The sequence below is a fragment of the Anolis carolinensis genome, chromosome 1 (genome assembly GCF_035594765.1).
Source record: "Anolis carolinensis isolate JA03-04 chromosome 1, rAnoCar3.1.pri, whole genome shotgun sequence".
NCBI lineage: Eukaryota > Metazoa > Chordata > Lepidosauria > Squamata > Dactyloidae > Anolis > Anolis carolinensis.
Window position 1 is genome coordinate 7,519,218 of NC_085841.1, and position 19,496 is coordinate 7,538,713.

At 40.9% G+C, this 19,496-nt stretch overlaps 1 protein-coding gene and 1 long non-coding RNA gene across 2 annotated transcripts in view; one reads left to right on the plus strand and one right to left on the minus strand.

The window, feature by feature from the left end:
* Positions 1-11,399: 11,399 nt before the first annotated feature.
* Positions 11,400-15,064, minus strand: defb114 (defensin beta 114). Its single transcript, XM_062968766.1, has 2 exons — positions 14,855-15,064; positions 11,400-12,358 (listed from the first exon to the last, which is right to left on the minus strand). Exons 1-2 carry the CDS (start codon positions 14,910-14,912, stop codon positions 12,234-12,236), a joined length of 183 nt encoding a protein of 60 aa, XP_062824836.1. The 5' UTR covers positions 14,913-15,064; the 3' UTR covers positions 11,400-12,233.
* The window catches only part of LOC103280079 (uncharacterized), a 69,091-nt gene continuing 61,951 nt past the window's right edge, over positions 12,357-19,496 (plus strand). Inside the window, exon 1 of the long non-coding RNA XR_010002517.1 lies at positions 12,357-12,725. This is a non-coding gene — a long non-coding RNA (uncharacterized LOC103280079). The remainder of the gene's footprint in view (positions 12,726-19,496) is intronic.

Genomic DNA, 19,496 nt, shown 5'->3' on the forward strand with positions numbered 1-19,496 from the left:
TTTTTTTTATAAGTGGTACCTTATTTCCTATTTGATAGATGCAACTATCATTCGGGTTGCTAGGTCAGCAACGAGCAGGGGCTATTTTTAATTTTTAATTGAAGGGTGCTCACACCACCACGGGCTGGCCTCGAACTCATGACCTCATGGTCAGAGTGATTTATTGCAGCTGTTCAACAGCCTGCGCCACAGCCCGGCCCATAGCAGCATGATGCCATTAGCAATCTTTAGGTTCTCCAACGTAACTGGAGAAAGTTGGCCAAGAAATCCCTACCATAGGATAGCCGCAAGTTTGAATCAAGCTGCAGGCATATTATAACAACATTCCCTTACCATTGACCATTCTGGTTATGCCTGATGGGAGGTGTAGTCCAACAGTAAAAGGTAAAGGTTTCCCCTGACGTTAAGTCCAGTCATGTCTGACTCTGGGGGTTAGTGCTCATCTCCATTTCTAAGCCGAAGAGCCGGCGTTGTCCGTAGACACCTTCAAGGTCATGTGGCTGGCATGACTGCATGGAGCGCTGTTACCTTCCAGCCGGAGCGGTACCTATTGATCTACTCACATTGGCATGATTTCGAACTGCTAGGTTGGCAGAAGCTGGAGCTAACAGCGGGCACTCACTCCACTCACGAGACTTGAACCTGCGACCGTTCGGTCTGCAAGTTCAGCAGCTCAGCGCTTTAACACACTTCACCACCGGGGCTCCTAGTCCAACAGTATCTCATATTAAATTGCATATAAAATACTTGAGAATCCCTATACAACATGACCTCTTATCCACAGACTCAATATCCACTGTTTCACTTCCCAATGTTCCCAAAAATATCCTCATACATCCCTGCTCTCAAGAAGCATTTGTGGGCCTCTTATTTTTATTTACAGTATTTATATTCCGCCCTTCTCACCCCGAAGGGGACTCAGGGCAGATCACAATGTACACATACATGGCAAATATTCAATGCCATATGAACATAGAGACAGAGACAGAGACACAGAGACAATTTAATCTTCTCCAGCTTCCTGCTTCCTGAGGATTTGCTTGGTTCCGGCCACTGGGGGAGCAGCTGCTTCATCATCCACTGTGACACCAAGTCCTTGGATACTTTTTACTTCCTCATTCCAAACGCTGCTCTACGATTTTTTTTATGGTGTCATAAATTAGTTAAATTAGCCTCCCCACATAAGTGGTACCTAAATTTCCTGCTTGATAGATGCAATTATCTTTCGGGTTGCTTGGGTCAACAATGAGCAGGGCTATTTTTATTTTTTTAATGGTCAGGTGCTCACTCCGACATGGGCTGGCCTCGAACTCATGACCTCTTGGTTATTGATTTCCCGGAACTCTCTCCCCCGGGCTGTGGTGGAGGCTCCTTCTTTGGAGGCTTTTAAGCAGAGGCTGGATGGCCATCTGTCGGGGGTGCTTTGAATGCGATTTCCTGCTTCTTAGCGGGGGGTTGGACTGGATGGCCCATGAGGTCTCTTCCAACTCTACTATTCTATGATTCTATGATTTATTGCAGCTGGCTACTAACCAACTGTGCCACAGCCCAGTCCCCCAGAGCCTGGCCCCTTCAAGTCCCTTAATGTTATGGTGAATGTCTGCTTCAGTTATAGTCACAATACAGTAGAGTCTCACTTATCCAAATGGGCCAGCAGAACCTTGGATAAGCGAATATGTTGGATAATAAGGAGAGATTAAGAAAAAGCCTATTAAATGTCAAATTAGGTTATGATTTTACAAATTAAGCACCAAAACATCATGTTATACAACAAATTTGACAGAAAAAGTAGCTCAATATGCAGGAATGTTATGTTGTAATTACTGTATTTATGAATTTAGCACCAAAATATCATAATATATTGAAACCATTGACTACAAAATGCCTTTGATAATCCAGAACCTTGGATAAGCGAGTCTTGGATAAGTGAGACTCTACTGTATAGGTTTTGCTATAATCTGCAGTTTCAGGTATCCATAAGGACGTCTTGGAACAGATCTCCATCTGTATAAGCCAAAATTCAGTAAAATATGTTAAATTAAATCCAAATCAGAATGCAAATTAATTAAAAATACAGGAGTGTTTGGGGTCCATGTTTGAAGTCCACATTACTAATGTCCAAACGTTTTAAAAACCTTGCTTTCAAATGTTGAATATGGCTCAGAGATGTTGGAAAATGATGAGTTCCACCCACAATCTATCTTGGAGGGGTTCTCCGTCAAAGCCCAAGAAGACCGTGGGAGTTTGGCTACTATTTTCCCCTCCTTATCTCCCCTCGAGTGCAACTTTTCACCCATCCTGCTTAGCCCAGGGACTGAGGGGAGACCTTTAGGTCAACCCTGTCTCCAGAGAACCTGTCCTATCTCTGTGAACTCTGGGAAGCTGGCAGGAATCCCAGTTCTCTGATGACGGAATAAGCCTCCCCCCTCCTTGTCCCGTCTCCATGAACCACCCGACCGGTCTTCCACCTCTTCCCCTGGATCTGGCCTGGCTTTGGGGAAGGCTCCGTTTTTACAGACTGAAATAGCAGTGCTGATAACCAAGTGCCCTAGACAGAAACATACTGATAATTTTCCATTCAGAAAAAAAACTCCAAAAAAACCATTCCACATCCCAACGCCTATAGAGCTATCCATCATGTTCGCAGCATGGGTGATCTGAGTCAAACTAGACATCTTTAATCAGAAGGGTTACAGGTATTCTTTCCTCAAAATGCTGGGACCACAAGTGTTTTGGATTTTGAAAAATCTGTATTTGCATACATGGGCACAATGAAATCTTTTGGGTGGTTGAATCAGAGATGCATCTACATTGTGCAAACAATTTTGTTTGAAACCATTTTTAATGGCTAAGGCTCCATCTTATGGAATTCAGGGATTATCAGTTCAGTGAAGCCAGAGTTGAGTACAGCAGAGTCTCACTTATCCAACACTCGCTTATCCAACGTTCTGGATTATCCAACACATTTTTGTAGTCAATGTTTTTAATACATCGTGATATTTTGGTGCTAAATTTGTAAATACAGTAATTACAACATAACATTACTGTGTATTGAACTACTTTTTCTGTCAAATTTGTTGTATAACATGATGTTTTGGTGCTTAATTTGTAAAATCATAACCTATGATGTTTAATAGGCTGTTCCTTAATCTCTCCTTATTATCCAACATATTCACTTATCCAACGTTCTGCTGGCCCGTTTACGTTGGATAAGTGAGACTCTACTGTATCCCTTCTCCAAAATGCTTTGGACCACAAATGTACCTGTATCTGGATACACATACCTCCATACGATACCTTGGAGATGGGAAGCAAAGTTGAAACATGAAATTTATTTGTGTTTCATAAACAGCTTATACATATGATGATGATGATGATGATGATGATGATGATGATGATGATGTATGAATTGTCGATGTTACAATCCCAGGCGACAGCAGGATTGAAGAGGAACAACTGGAAAAACTGACATGATATGAGGATTTAAAGATCGAATTGCAAAGACGCTGGCACAAGCCAGTCAAGGTGGTCCCAGTGGTGATGGGCACACAGGGTGCAGTGCCTAAAGACCTTGGCCAGCACTTAAACACAATTGGCACTGGCAAAATTACCACCTGCCAGCTGCAGAAGATCCCTTACCGGGATCTGCTCGCATTATTCGCTGATACATCACACAGTCCTAGACACTTGGGAAGTGTCTGATGTGTGATCCAATATAACAGCCAGCAGAATGTCTGCTGTGGACTAAACTTGTTGTATTTCAAATAATAATAATATAATTTCAGGTTACAACATTGCTAAAACACATATACTGAAGAGTTGGTGATTGCTGGACAGACCACAGATTAATTTGATCCATGATGGCCATCAAGATTGCCCCCAAATGCAGACTCTAAGGAACAAGGTTAAGGTGAAAAATGAACACCCAAGACCTTCAAGAGCTCTCCAAATGAGCCCTTCTCCAAATAACACTGAAGGATCATCATCTACCCATGGAACACCCTGAAAATGTTGAGGAACATTGGAATAAACTGAAAACCTCTATCATTACAACCTGTGAAGACAACATTGGATATGAAACTGAGAAAAATCAAGATGGTTTGAGGAAATTGATAACGAGATCCAAGAGTTAATCAATAAGAAAAAGAAAGCCAGTGGAGCTATTTTATGGCTATGTTCTAACAGCATTTTCTCCTGATGTTTCATTTGTATCTGTCACACCAAAGTAATAGATACCCACAAATACAGCAATATGCTTTAGTAATGTTCAGTCAACAGGTATACAATATAAAGAATGAAATACGATATGTTCAGAATTCACAATTGTAATAAACATAATCCATACATCAAAAATGAATATCTAGCTCAACAATGTTTGTTCTATATATAATTTTTCACTTATTCAATCAGTTAGTTGAGCTGAAGAGCAAGTGGATCACAGTAGATCACCTCATATAGAATGAAATACAATATGTTCTGAATTCACAATTGTAATAAACATAATCCATACATCAAAAATGAATATCTAGCTCAACAATGTTTGTTCTATATATAATTTTTCACTTATTCAATCAGTTAGTTGAGCTGAACATATTGTATTTCATTCTATATGAGTTTATATTGTATACCTGTTGACTGAACATTACTAAAGCATATTGCTGTATTTGTGGGTATCTATTACTTTGGTGTGTAACCAGGAACCCATTTACTTAATATCATCTGTATCTGTGGCTGGCATCTTCAGAAGATCAGATGGTGATAAAGGAAGTAGAGTATATATACGTGTGGAATGCCAGGGTGGGAAACATTGGTTCTTTCTCCCACCCTGGAAGTTCCATATACTCCACTTGCTTTACTATCATCAGATCCTCTGAAGATGCTAGCCACAGATGCAGATGAAACATCAGGAGAAAATGCTGCTAGAACATGGTCATACAGCCTGGAAACCACACAACACTCCATGGCTATCATGTCTCCTCTCAGCTTTCTCTTCTACAGGTTAAGCATAACCAGCTCTTAAAGTACTTCTCGTAGGACATGGTCTCCAGATCTTTGATCATGTTAGTCACCGTTCTCCTCTTTTAAATTGTGGTGCCCTGAATCAGACAGGCAGTTTCTAGAATCTCTATTGCCATACCATTGTGAGGATGGGACTTGCTGACTTAGTTCTACAAAAACCAATTCTCTTTGATAATACAAATGAACTGTGCATGAGGCTTTTCAGATAAAGGCTTTCTCAGAAGACTCTAACTCCACCCAGGCCTTTGACCCTTAGTCTAGAAGGATTCAGCCAATATATCATGCGTTAATCAACCTCCATGCATTAATCTTTTGGCTGCCAAGGAGTGTCATCCTACAGACTTCAGACTGTAGGAACCCTGTGCCAGCTGCCAACAATAATTGCACAGCTTGGGAAAAGGACATTTTAAAACTTCTCTATGCTCAATGAGAACAGAGATCTATAGTTGTGCCAATAACAAAAGTAATGTTTGAAAGATTTCCTAGTAACTCAGTAATATATATACACACACACAAACACAGAAGAGTCCTCTTTATGGGAAGTTGACTGTAAAAGTGAAGTAGACGACCGAGATATTCCTAGAGGGACTATTTTTTATATCAAATTATCAAATAATACGAGGGTTGCATGAAAAGTAATGCTTCCACTTTCATTACTTGAGTTTGGATGGGAATATTTTAATAAATCAAATGCAGAAATAATCCTTAGAAGGTGCTCTTTAACTACCGCTATTCACTTTTCCACATCACCAGCAGGCAATTGGATACATTTCTGCCAACGATGAACACGTTTTCTGAAGTCGTCATGGAAGAAGTCAACACTCTGTTTCCGCAACCAGCGTCTCACAGTTCTCTCAACGTCTTCATCAGAAGCATAATGATGTCCCGCAGATCTTCTTTCATTATTGGGAACAGATGGAAATCAGATGGTGCTAAATCTGGACTGTATGGAGGTTGCTGTACGGTGGTGAGATCCAGTCTCTGAAGTTCTGCTGTGGTGGCATATGAAGTGTGTGGTCTGGCATTGTCATGCTGCAGGAAAACATTTCCCTTTTCCTTTCGGACCTCAACATCTTTAAACTTACTCACCCGTACTCACATCAATACAATCACCATAAACAGCTTGTATTCTCTGATGAATCTCCTTTGGGGTGACGCCTTCTGCTGTCAAGAATTCAGTGACTGCACGTTGCTTAAGTCACATTGACCGACCGTCTGCGCAGGGTTCCATACTTGGCACAACCATTCAATGCTAAGGCTTCCCGCCAAATGGAACTGTAGAAGAGAGTCTACTGAATAATCCAGTACCTGCCACAGACCAGGACTGCCATCTGTTGAGGAGTTACGAAGGTGGAGGCATTACTTTTCATTCAACCCTCATACAATCAGCAAAAAACCATAACTGCAAATATGAAGGGAAGACTGTACTGTTGTGCACATGTTTTCTTTTACATCTGGGGGTATTAATATTTCAACAACAACAATAGTGCTATGGGAGACACTACTTGCTATCCTATTCCAGTATCCATTGTTTTCACAGTTTGAAAAAAAAAATACATTTTGGAAGCAGCACTGGTTATGCTGTCAGGGTGGATTTTGGGAATTTTAGCTTTAAAAGAAGCTCATCCAAGCTTTTGAATTTGAGCATGTTCTCAGAATTCTTATTTTCTTTTTTCTGCAGACCACACCAACTCCATCGTATCTTCAGGGTTTGGTGAGAAAGATGCCTGGAGCTCTTACATTGTCCAGATCCCCTTTCCTTATCTGAGACTCCCATATGAAGGAAATGAGATCATACCTGACAGATTTCCCACCTCGCAAAGAGTTCACTGTAGATGACAAAGGTACTCAATGGCTTAGATGTGGCCCACCCTAAAAAGTGTCCTATCCTTCTATAATAAAGACCCTGCGCCCAAACTTTGTTAATGAAGCAACCTTGCACTCCAAACTTGAAGCAAGATAATAAGGACTGAACATTTATTCTCTGGATTTCCAAAATCCAAAATATTTCAAAGTCATCCAAACAACTGACTGAAGCTGGATCTACACTGCTCTGTATCCTAGAGTCTGATCCCAGATTATCTAGCAGTGTAGACTCATATAATCCAGTTCAAAGCAGATAATCTAGGATCTGATCCTGGCATATAGGGCAGTGTAGATCCAGCCAAAGACAGTGACTTCTTTGCCTTCCGATTTTTCATTTATTTATTTAAAGTATTTATATTCCGCCCTTCTTTCTCATCCCGAAGGGGACTCAGGAAGGATCACAATGTACACATACAAGGCAAACATTCAATGCCAAATGAACATAGAGTCAGAGACAGAGACAGACACAGAGGCAATTTAACCTTCTCCAGCTTCCAACTTCCTGAGGGTCTGCTTGATTCCGGCCACAGGGGGAGCAGCTGCTTCATCATCCACTGTGACATCTTGATGGATACTTCCTCATTCCAAACGCTGCGGGATGATTTTTTTAATGGTGTCGTAAATGGGTTAAATTAGCCTCCCCACATAGTGGTACCTAAATTTCCTACTTGATAGATGCAACTATCTTTCGGGTTGCTTAGGTCAACAACGAGCAGGGCTATTTTTTATTTTAATGGTTGGGTGTTCACTGCGACATGGGCTGGCCTCGAACTCATGACCTCTTGATCATAGTGATTTATTGCAGCTGGCTACTAACCAGCCTACCCCACAGTCTGGCCCATGTGCTGTGTATTCAAAGATTAAGAGGGACATAGCAGACATGTTTAAAAATCAAGAGGGTGTCATATTGAGGCGAAACCGAGAGGTCATGAGTTTGAAACCTGGGTCGGGTTAAGCCTCCGACCATTAAAAAAAAAAAATAGCCCCGGCTTGCTGTTGACCTAGCAGCCCCGAAAGACAGTTGCATCTGTCAAGTAGGGAAAATTTAGGGACGCTTTATGCGGGAGGCTAATTTAACTAATCTACAACACCATAAAACTGCTCACGAGAAAAAGAAGAGGAAGAACAGCCATCAATGGACGGTGAAGCAACAGCTCCCCCTGTGGCCGGAATCATGAAGCTGGAAAGATGTTAAAAAAAATGCCTCTGTGTCTGTCTAAAACTGAATGTTGTTTGTCTGTTGGCATTGAATGTTTGCCATATATGTGTTCATTGTAATCCGCCCTGAGTCCCCTTCGGGGTGAGAAGGGCGGAATATAAATACTGTAAATAAATAAATAAATTGTTTTCTTCTGCTTGAGAAGCTAGGACACAATGAAGCAATGGGTTCAAGATGCAGGAAAAGGGATTCCACCTAAACATTAGAATAAACATCCTGATGGTTTGGGCTGTTTGACTGTGGAATAGTCCGTCTTGGAGGGTGATAGAGTCTTTTTCCCTGATGGATTTTAAACAGAAGCTATATGGCTAACTGCTGGGAGTGCTTTGGTTGCATTTTCCTACATGGCAGGGCTTTGGACTGGATTACATGTGCTATGATTTTATGAGTCCAGTGCCACATTTCTGCCACACTAGTCTGGAAATCAAATCCATGTTCTATCTGGCCTGTGCTGAATTGAAAGCTCACTCTAGAGACCTTGAATTTTCCCCACTAAACAGCTCTGCTGTGCCAACCTTCTCTTTTCATGAGCCAATGATTTTCTGTGGAGTTTGGCAAGGAAATGGAGGGAAGAAAAGAGTGAGTCTTTGAGCCAGCCACCATGTCAAAACCCTGGGATCTCAAAAGATAAACCCACCCATTTGAAAACACAAGATTTGCTGGAAAAACCATGTTGAGGTGAACGGCTTTTTTTTAAAGTCTGGACCATTGACATTGTGCAGAAGTGGAAGCTCTTGCCAAAGCAATCAAACCCGCAGCTTGTTTCTTCCTGCTCTGCTAACTTAATTTCCCCCATAAAGTTCACACCTTTATTATAAGTGAGACCAATTTTTGAGGGGAGGGAGAGGCAAACAGGGATGAGATCATGACATGGTTGCAAAGTTGCTCCATGAGATCAGAGTGGGTGGAAGGGAGACGCCAGGAAGAAAGGGGAGGTTTGCTCTCACGCAGACCCTCCAAGGCTTATCGCAAGGTCCTGGCATCTCAGATCTGCTGTCAGACAATGGAGAGAGAGAGAGAGAGAGAGAGAGAGAGAGAGAGAGAGAGAGAGAGAGAGAGAGAGAAAGAGGGAAAGAAATAAGAGAAAGACCAGGGTTAAAACAAAGCTGAGAATGTGCAACTTTATATGAGAGAGATCTGTCTAGTTTGAGATGGCCTCTCTAAAGCAAGCAGGTTTGATGCTTGTTCCTGGCACTCAAGAAGCAAAGCATACATTTGCCAGGAATCATAGTGTTGAAAGAGAGCATAAAGACAATCTACTCCAACACCCTGCCATATAGAAAAACACATTCAAAGCATTCCTGACAGATGGCCATCTTGCCTTTGCTTAAAAAATTCCACCATATAGAAAAACACATTCAAAGCATTCCTGACAGATGGCCATCTTGCCTTTGCTTAAAAAATTCCACTATACTCCAAGGCAGCAGCATGTACCGCTGTCAAATAGCTGTAATAATCACGAAGCTCTTCCTAATGTTTAGCTGGATAATCTATTCTTGCAATTGGAATCAATTCTTCCCTTGTATCCTAGTCTCAGATCAACAGAAAACAAGTTTCTCCCTCCTCAATGAGAAAAGATTAAATTTGTTCTGAGGGGGTTTGCTGTTGCCTTCTTCTGAGAGGTTGTGTGGGGATTTGAACCCAAGTTTACCAAGACCCAAACTACAGTAGAGTCTCACTTATCCAACATAAATGGGTCGGCAGAATGTTGGATAAGCGAATATGTTTGATAATACAGAAGGATTAAGGAAACACCTATTAAACCTCAAATTAGGTTATGATTTTACAAATTAAGCACCAAAACATCATGTTATACAACAAATTTGACAGAAAAAGTAGTTCAATACATAGTAATGTTATGTAGTAATTACTGTATTTACGAATTTAGCACCAAAATATCACGATGTATTGAAAACATTGACTACAAAAATGTGTTGGATAATCCAGAACGTTGGATAAGCGAGTCTTGGATAAGTGAGACTCTACTGTATTGCATACCCTCCGAGTATCCCAGTTTGATTGGGATTGTTCCATTTACTCTTCTATAATTCCACTTTTTCAATGGCTTTGAAAATGTTCCAGTTTCTCTCTCTTTTGCCCAGTTTCTTCCTTTGTCCTTAGCTTACTTCCATTACTATGAACTGAATTTGAAGAGAACCAGATTATCCTTGTTTATGTAATTTTAACATAACTGAGGCTCTGTTTGAATAGATATTTAACATATTTTAGTGATTTGTTAATAGTAATAAAAGTATGTATGTAATGTATAAGATTTGCACTCAATTCACTCAATAGTCATATGAATGGAGAAGGGAAGGTGGAGTATAATTTCACGTTTCCCAGCAGTTTCAGGCAAAAGCTAACTTCTGTATCTTCTCCAAAGTTATGTCCTCTTCCTCATTGATAGATTTTGTCAAATTTGGATTTTGGCAGATGTCCGATTTTGGAATCATTAATAAGGAATATTCAACCTAAATAGTATGTTTCAAAAAGGATGTCTGTTTTAATAAGTGTGTTGGTATCCTTGAAATGATCCAACTAGAAAGGGGAGGAGGCGATTCTGTGTGATGCAGGTGAGTAAATTCTCTGTCTTCTTTAAAGACAGAACCCTGTGAAATGACACATACAAAGAAGACGATTCTATCCGCTTTTCCCTCCTTGTGGGATGAAATCCTTAGGCTTGCTTTAAGACACTGTAGAGGCTGACTTATCCAACATAAATGGGCCAGCAGAATGTTGGATAAGAGAAACTGTTGGATAATAAGGAGGGACTAAGGAAAAGCCTATTAAACATCAAATTACATTATGATTTTACAAATTAAGCACCAAACATCATGTTTTGCAACAAATTGACGGGAAAACGCAGTTCAATACATTGCAATGTTATATAGTAATTACTGTATTTATGAATTTAGCACCAAAACATCCCAATGTATTGAAAACACTGACTACTAAAAGGCAGATTGCGTTGGATAATACAGAACGTTGGATAAGCAAAGATTGGATAAATGAGACTCTACTGTAAGTGTAAACAGGTTGAAGGTTCCCAAAAGGCTTAAATGCACACATTCCGTATTTGTGGGGTAGAATCAGAGTGAAATGGGATGCAGAAAAGAACACTGGCTACAACCATCAAAGAGTTGTCGAAGGCTTTCATGGCTGGGATCACAGGGTTGTTGTATGTTTTCCGGGCTGTATGGCCATGTTCCAGAAGTATTCTCTCCTGACGTTTTGCCCACATCTATGGCAGGCATCCTCAGAGGTTGTGAGGTTTCTCCATACCTCAGTAAGTAAGTAGGTAACCCATAAGAGAAGACTTTCCCAAGCTTTATTTCAGTTAGAATAATGTAAACTGGATGAATGTTGCCACCTGCTGGGTGAAAACATTAGTGCATTTGCTTTACATAAATTACAGTAGAGTCTCACTTATCCAAGCTAAATGGCCTGGCAGAACCTTGGATAAGCGAATATCTTGGACAATAAGGAGGGATTAAGGAAAAGCCTATTAAACATCAAATTAGGTTGAGATTTTACAAATTAAGCACCAAAACATCATGTTATACAACAAATTTGACGGAAAAAACACACAGTAATGCTATGTAGTAATTACTGTATTTACGAATTTAGCACCAAAATATCACGATGTATTGAAAACATTGACTACAAAAATGCATTGGATAATCCAGAACCTTGGATAAGCGAGTCTTGGATAAGTGAGACTCTACTGTAACAAGATTTCTGGTTTGGTCTAAAGCAGCCTGAGTTTGGATCATAGATATCCTGAGTGATGGCCAAGCATGCATTGTTGAGGCTTCTGGGAACTAAAGTCCAAAACACCTGGAGAACCAAAGTTTGAGAACCACTGCCTTAGAGGATGTTTGGAGACATTTGGGGATACATTTTTTAAAAATCCCTGTAGTCTACAGTTGCCAATACATAGAAGTTGCTAAAGAACACATTGGTAGAAGAAGAAAGAAGAATCTATGGGTATATTTGATGGGGGTGGTGCTAAGACAATGTTCCACTTTGAGTTACATTCTCCATATTCTTTCCTTTGCCTCTTGTTTTGTGGACTCTCCTTTAAAACCTCTGACCACCCTGGCCCTTCCACATCTCCAGCTGCTGTCCTTCACTTGCAGCACAGTTGCCGCCCACCGGTGCAGGTGCCGATATGTTCTTCATTGTAGAAACAATGCCTCCGGCACCGTCCTTGGTGGTTGCGGCACTCCAGAGTATCATAGAGGTCCCCTGTTGCTGTTGAGAAAAAAGAGGTACAGGTGAGAGCGGAAGTGAAACAGAGGAAGGTAGTGGAGGCATGACCTCAGACCACATATCCTCCAACATTTTGCAGGTGCTTTCAGGTGCAGTTGAGCACCATTAGCTAATAATAAGGAAGAACTCACAAGCTAGAAGAAGCTGCAGCTGTTTGCTTTTGCCTGAGCCTACTGGGAAGGGTGAGATTTCTATTCCTTCTTCCCTATCATCCCCTGCTGAGTTAATCAAATGCAAAATACATTTGTACTTTAATTGCTGTTTACAGCACCTGAAGTCAGACAGAGACAGAAAGTTGGAGAAGAGAGAACAGGAATGTCATGGAAGTATGGAAGAAGCATAGCAGAAGGTTAGTTGGGACTTTCCTTATCAAAGTGAGACAATTGGAGGTTATGGGACAACAGTGTGCTTTCAGCCCTCCACATTTGCTGGGGTTAGTGACAGAGGACCCCCATAAAAGTGGAAAAAATAATTTATTTATTTATTTACAATATTTATATTCCGCCCTTCTCACCCCGAAGGGGACTCAGGGTGGATCACATTACACATATAAGGCAAACATTCAATTCCTTAACATTGAACAAAGACAGAGACAAACGCAGGCTCCGAGCTGGTCTCGAACTCATGACCTCTTGGTCAGAGTGATTTGTTGCAGCTAGCTGCAGCTGGCTGCTCACCAGCCTGCGCCACAGCCCATGTAAAAGTGTAAATAACACTTTATTAACACTTTAAAAACTGTAAATAAAAAAATCTATTTTTATATCAAAGAGAACACTTCTCCAGGAATCTCTGGGCCCTTCAGAGTCACTCTACGGACAACTTCAATGGATATTGACCATAGAATTGCTGTGGTTTTATGTTTTTGTGGATTTAATCTGAATTGATTTTAATACTAATGCTGAGCCACAGTGGCACAATGGGTTAAACCCTTGTGCTGGCTGAAGTGTTGACCTGAAGGTTGGGTTGCTAACCTGAAGGTGGCCAATTCGAATCCTCGAGATGGGGTGAGCTCCCATCTGACAGCTCTAGCTTGCAGAGAAGCCTCCCAGCAGGATGGTAACACATCTAGGTGTCCCCTGGGCAATGTCTTTGTAGACGGCCAATTCTCTCACACCAGAAGTGACTTGCAGTACATTCTCAAGTCACTTCTGACATGACCCGATAAAATACTAATGATGTTTAATACTGTTTTAATATTTGTATAATTGTATATTTTAAATTGTATTGTAATGCTTTTAATGTTAGCCACTTTGAGTCTTCTTATGGAGAGAAAAGGCAGGATATAAATAAACATAATAATAATAATAATAATAATAATAATAATAATAATAATAATAATAATAATATTGTTTTGGAACACAATACATCAGACCTCACGGTTGTGGAAAAAAGTTTGGATTATTGATGTCGCCATACCAGGTGACAGTCGGATTGATGATAAACAACAGGAAAAACTCAGCCATTATCAAAATTGAACTGCAAAGGCTCTGGCATAAACCAGTACAGGTGGTCCTAGTGGTAACTGGCACATTGGGTGCCATGCCAAAAGATCTCAACCGGCATTTGGAAACAATAGACATTGACAAAATTACGATCTGCCAACTGCAAAAGGCCACCCTGCTGGGATCTGCACGCATCATCCGAAAATACATCACACAGTCCTAAATGCTTGGGAAGTGTTTGACTTGTGATTTTGTGAAACGATATCCAGCATATCTATCTTGTTTGCTGTGTCATACAATGTAACAATAATAACAACAACAACAACAACAACAACAATAATAGACACTTGGGAAGTGTTCAACTTGTGATTTTGTGATACGAAATCCAGCATATCTATTTTGTTTGCTGTGTCATAATAAAATAGTAATAATGCTGTAGGATCTCCAGATTCCCAAAAAGTCTGCTCTGTAGGAATTTTTGGAAGCTTCAGTGCAATTCTGTGCCCAACCTCCAGCAAAAGTTGATCATCGTGACACATTGAAAGAACCAAGATTTCTAGAGAGATGTTCTTTCAGGTTCACAAAAGTATTTGAAGTCATATTTTCCCAGTATCAGGTAGCCCCTGCACCCCTAACCCTAGCATATGTTTAGGACTGATCGTAACAACCTGAGACATCACGCTGTGAGGCTCTTTTGGCGATGGAGCTCAGAAGTGGGGAGGATCAGGGCAAGGAGCCTTTGTTCCTTTCTTCCCTATGGAAGACTACAATTCCCACAGCTCCTTATCATTGTACATGCTGGTTGGGGCAAGAGTAAAACTAATAGACTAATAGAAATGCTGCTATGCAACACCTAACCCAAGTATGGGCAAATGTTGGCCCTCCATGTGTTTTGGACTCCAACTCCTACAATTCCTAACAGCCGGTAGGCTGTTAGGAATTATGGGAGTTGAAGTCCAAAACACATGGAGGGCCAACATTTGCCCATGCCTGACCTAACCTCTTGCCCTCAGTCTGTTTGGTCTTTATTTCTCACCTGGTGCAGATTGGTAGAGGAAGAAAAGAAGAGCCCAAAGCAGGTGAAGGAATCTCATGATGTCTTCAGATGAGAAAGTGGAGGTTTCATTAGAACAGAGTCTTGCAGAGTGATACCTATAAGGGCCATGACTCTGGATAACCTCTGCCTTTATAGGAGGTTGGGAAACATTCCCGCTGTTAAACTGGGAAATCAGCCATGGCGGTGGACTTTCCTTTCTGTGTCATGTGTAAATACAAGCTTTTTGTGGTGCCAGGGAAAAGTCACGCAAGGCTGATTGTATACAGAAGGAGGTGTGTCATGGGGAGGAGTTCGATATTTGGAAAGCTTTGCTATAGACCTGTCCATTTCATGCAACCCCCTGCCTTGAACTTCAAAACTCTACCAAGATAAATCTGCAGCAGAGTGAAGGAATAAAGTGATTTATTTAAAGCATAGATATGGAATCATTTCTTTTTAAAAACCCTATCCTAAATCTCTCTTGGCAAAATTTATTCAGAGGCATCTTGTCATTTCCTTCATTTGAAGTTGAGGAAGTATAATGTGCCCAAGGTCTCAGGAAAGAGTTGAGCTGTGATCTTCCATAATCCTAATCCAATGCTCAAACCTACCTGCTGCCTATCATGCAGACCAGTGGTTCCCAAACTTATTTGGCCTACTGCCCCCTTTCCAGAAAAAATATTACTCGGCACCTCCTGGAAATTATTTTTTTAAAATTTTTAATAGCAATTAAACGGAAAGATATATGCACGAGGGCTATCCACAAAGTAGGTTACATTTTGGAATTAAAAATTCCAAAGTTTAGGAGAAAACATTTACCATATGCAGTTGAAAGCCACACCCAAATACCACATCTCACTAAGTCACCATTCAAATCTAGGCACTTATCATAGTGATGAATGAGCTTGGCAACTCCTTCCCCACTAAATTCTGCCACTTGCGCCCTCAACCACTTATTTTTAACAATGGGGGCGGGGCTGTGCAGCTGCGGGAAGAGGTGACCGGCTAATTGAGGGTGCAAGCGCCCGAATTTAGTGGGGAAGGATTTGCAAAGCTCATTCATCGCTATGGTAAGTGCCGAGATTTGAATGGCGATTACGTGAGATGTGATATTTGGGGGTGGCTTTCAACTGCATATGGTAAATGTTTTCTCCTATACTTTGTTCATTTTTAATTCCAAAATGTAACCTACTTTGTGGATAACCCTCATATTAATGTTTCTACCTTTTTCATAAAATATAGTAAAGAAAGGTGTAAATTAGAAACATTGAAGTTTGAAATTATGAAACTATTTTTTGAACTCAGAATAGAAAGGTAATACAGTTATTCAACCCCCCCCCAAAATGCAGCTGTGGCCATCACCGCCCCCCTGGATCACTGCAGCACCCACCAGGGGGCGGTAGCACCCATTTTGGGAATCACTGATGCAGACGTATCATGATTTTGCTGTCCGCCACTGATCATATACTTATGCTCATCTTACCCTGGTCCCAGGCTTGAGTAATTCAATCCGTACTGTCCCTTGAAAGAGAGGTACAGGATTTTTCTCTGTTAACCTGAATCACACCTCAATGTGTTGGTAATCTCCAAATGTTTTGGACGATTGTTTCCACCATTTTAATAGCCACACTGGTAATGCAACCTTTTTGGAGAGTTCTGGATTGGAGAAGACCAATCTTGTGGGGTTGCAGTGCTTAGTCCATAGCTACATGTAAGACAAGGATGCCAAAACTGATTAAGACCAAGATATCAAAACCAATCTTAATTTCATTTTTAAAGAGACCTCTTTACCAAGGGATTATTGCCATTGTGCTTTGCCTCTTTGGATATAGGACAGGGCTTCTAAAAAGTTCTCAGGCTAATGTCAAGAGGTCACTGTTAGCAGAGTACATAGACATCTTTGATGGCAGGTACATGCCGTTCCCATTCTTGTGTGATTGACCCGAGACTAGATAAAAACATAAGAAAGATCCAAAACTGGGCCAAAGGTTCCTCTACTACACTATCTTCTGACTACTCTGGGAAGTTCATGTGGAGACCAAACACAACAGCAAGCTTTGTGATGCATTCCTTGGTGAAGGATAGGACTTTTTAGGGTCACCCACTAGCAGTCTTTTTTTTGGTAGGAGTTTACAGGGCCATCCCTACTGTCTGGCAGAGCAGGTGTTATCAAAACTTCAACCCAAAGTTTTAAATTATTATCTGTGATTCCACTGAGTTATACAGCCAGCACACATTTTTCCTTGTAACCTTTCATGAATTTCCCTTGGAATGTTTTAGGATGTTTCCCACCACACTTTAGGACCTTGGTTAATGGCTTTGTAATTATCATAATCCTCTCACAGTACCTTGGAAAAATCCCAAGAAACATAATGGGTTTTATCTGAAACTTTACCTTGTGAATGTAGCCTCTTCTATATCACCTATCCAGACCCCCTCTGTGAATCCTCCATTGTATGTAACTGCACCCGAAACACCTTTGGTATAGCTGGCATTGGACCATCAGGACCCATCAACCATCCATCAAACCGCATTCCAACCAGATGCACCCAATTTCTGGGAAGGACTCACAAACAAGCACAAGACTTCAAATCCATGAATTCCTACCTCACCTCTGATTTGGTTCAATGGCAGAAATGGACTTACAGCTCCTAGCTAGCCAGCACCCTTCAAGACCAATGAAGAAGTGGTGTGGCAATTTCTAATTGTTCTTTAGTGCCTTTCTGTCAAATGTATTATAAATAAACCCATGCATTCACAGTTGTGGGTATGTTCATTCTTTAGAGTGTTGTTTCTGCTGACATCCTCTCTGGCTATTGAGAATAAAGCCTCTGATTTTGCCTTCAACTCCTCTGTGCCTCATCTGGTTATCTGACACTCTGGGGCATGAACCCATGATTTTAGTGGAGCTGAAATCTCATAATTTGATGGTGTCATCTCAGGCAACATATGAGGATAGAAAGTACAGATGTAATATCAACCTCTTGAACTCAGCAGTTGTTTCCCTCCAAAATGTAGCTGGTTGTGAACATCTAATCTATTATTCTTACATCCAGTTTAAGCATCATCTATTCATAATTCAAAAATCCAAAAAACAGACTGCCCTCCACATTCACTAGGGCAAGGGGCAAAGAACCTCGGGAAAAGTGAAAGACTATGAATAAAGACATTGTTATTTTTTTACCCAAAAGAACACTTCTCTAGGAATTTCATCACAGTTTTGTGGTCAGTTTCCTGGAGATGTCTTCTTTAAAGATATCTTCAAGTCCTTCAACATGACTGGAGGAAATTCACCTCAGATTGTACTGGAGGATGTAGAGATTGAGAGAACATTTTAATCAAATCCATGAATATTTACGTACATAAAAAAAACCAAACACCCAAATCTAGAGGGTTGACTGTACTCCAAAATCCACATTCATTCACACAGGTGACTGATAGTTACACCTTTCTTGACCAACCATTCGGCTTGATCAGCCAACACAACCTCCATCATTCTCCATCTGACAGCCCTTTAGATATTTGGAGATATCTTTATGATACCACCTTGTGAACTTTTCTTCTGCAGGCTACGGGTTTGTGCTGTCATACCCAGGCACCCTTTGGTTGAAATTAAGATGTGCTCCTTTCTTTGCTGGGTGGACTGAGGGGGCCTTACCTTGAAGCTGAGGAGTCCCAGCAACTAAGGCCACTCCAAATTGAACATCAGACAAGATTTTTATTTTCTCAAAGTTCTTGACAGGCTTGGCACAAGTTGTTGAGGTTACAAATACAAACAGTCAACTTATAAAATCATGCAGATGTTTCCTTTTTGCCTTTCCCTTTGGCTGCTGGGTTAACTTCTTCCAAAGGTGGATAGATCCTGGGATGCTCTTTACCCTAACCCTGAGTTGCTATATCAGAAAGAGTAGGTCTTTCCCTATCTAAACTCAAAGCTAGCTTGGAGACAAAGTGGTTAGAGCTTCTTCCAATGGCAGAGAAATCCTGGGATATTCTTTACCCTAGTGCTGAGTTGCTATTTTAGAAAGAGCAGGTCTTTCCCTATCTAAACTCAGAACTAGTTTTAAAGGCAAGAGGTTAATATTTACAATGGCTTGTCTGAGCTGGCCTGGCTTGACCACACAAGCACATCTTAGTTCTTTTCTCTATTTTGCAGAAAGCAAAAAGGCTTTTCAAAATGGAGATTTTGTCCCCAGGAAAAAGGGGGCCCTCAAGATCAAAAAGTTACTTTTGCAAGCCGACAACAGCAAAGGCTTTGCAGGCTGGCTACAAACCTCTACTGATGGTTAACTATCAGGGTGTTGCTGTGTCTGTAGCAACCCTGGAAGAAATGCAAAAAGGGTGCTATTTCCTACAACTATGGGACAATGCAAGTCAAACTCCTGGGAGACGGAACAGGTTAATAAAGTTTTTTGCTTGACTGGGTTTCACTTTTTTTGTTTCTTTGGCTGCTTTTGTCTTTCAGCTTGCATCCGTGTTCCCAGCTGACAGGTGGCAGAAAGGAAATGCATAGCATATTTACCACTCAGTATGTTTCATTGTACAGGCTGCTATTTGATAATGGTTGGTCTTTAGCTACCGAAGTATTTGTTTGCTTAGCAGTAGGCATATCTTTTGCAATGTGGGCGAAAGAACAAAAGAG

Coding starts and splice junctions, on each gene's coding strand:
- defb114 (XM_062968766.1), bottom strand. CDS start 14,912: ATGAGATTCCTTCACCTGCTTTGGGCTCTTCTTTTCTTCCTCTACCAA. Junction 12,359..14,854: donor CCTCTACCAATCTGCACCAG/GTGAGAAATAAA, acceptor TTTTCTCAACAG/CAACAGGGGACCTCTATGAT.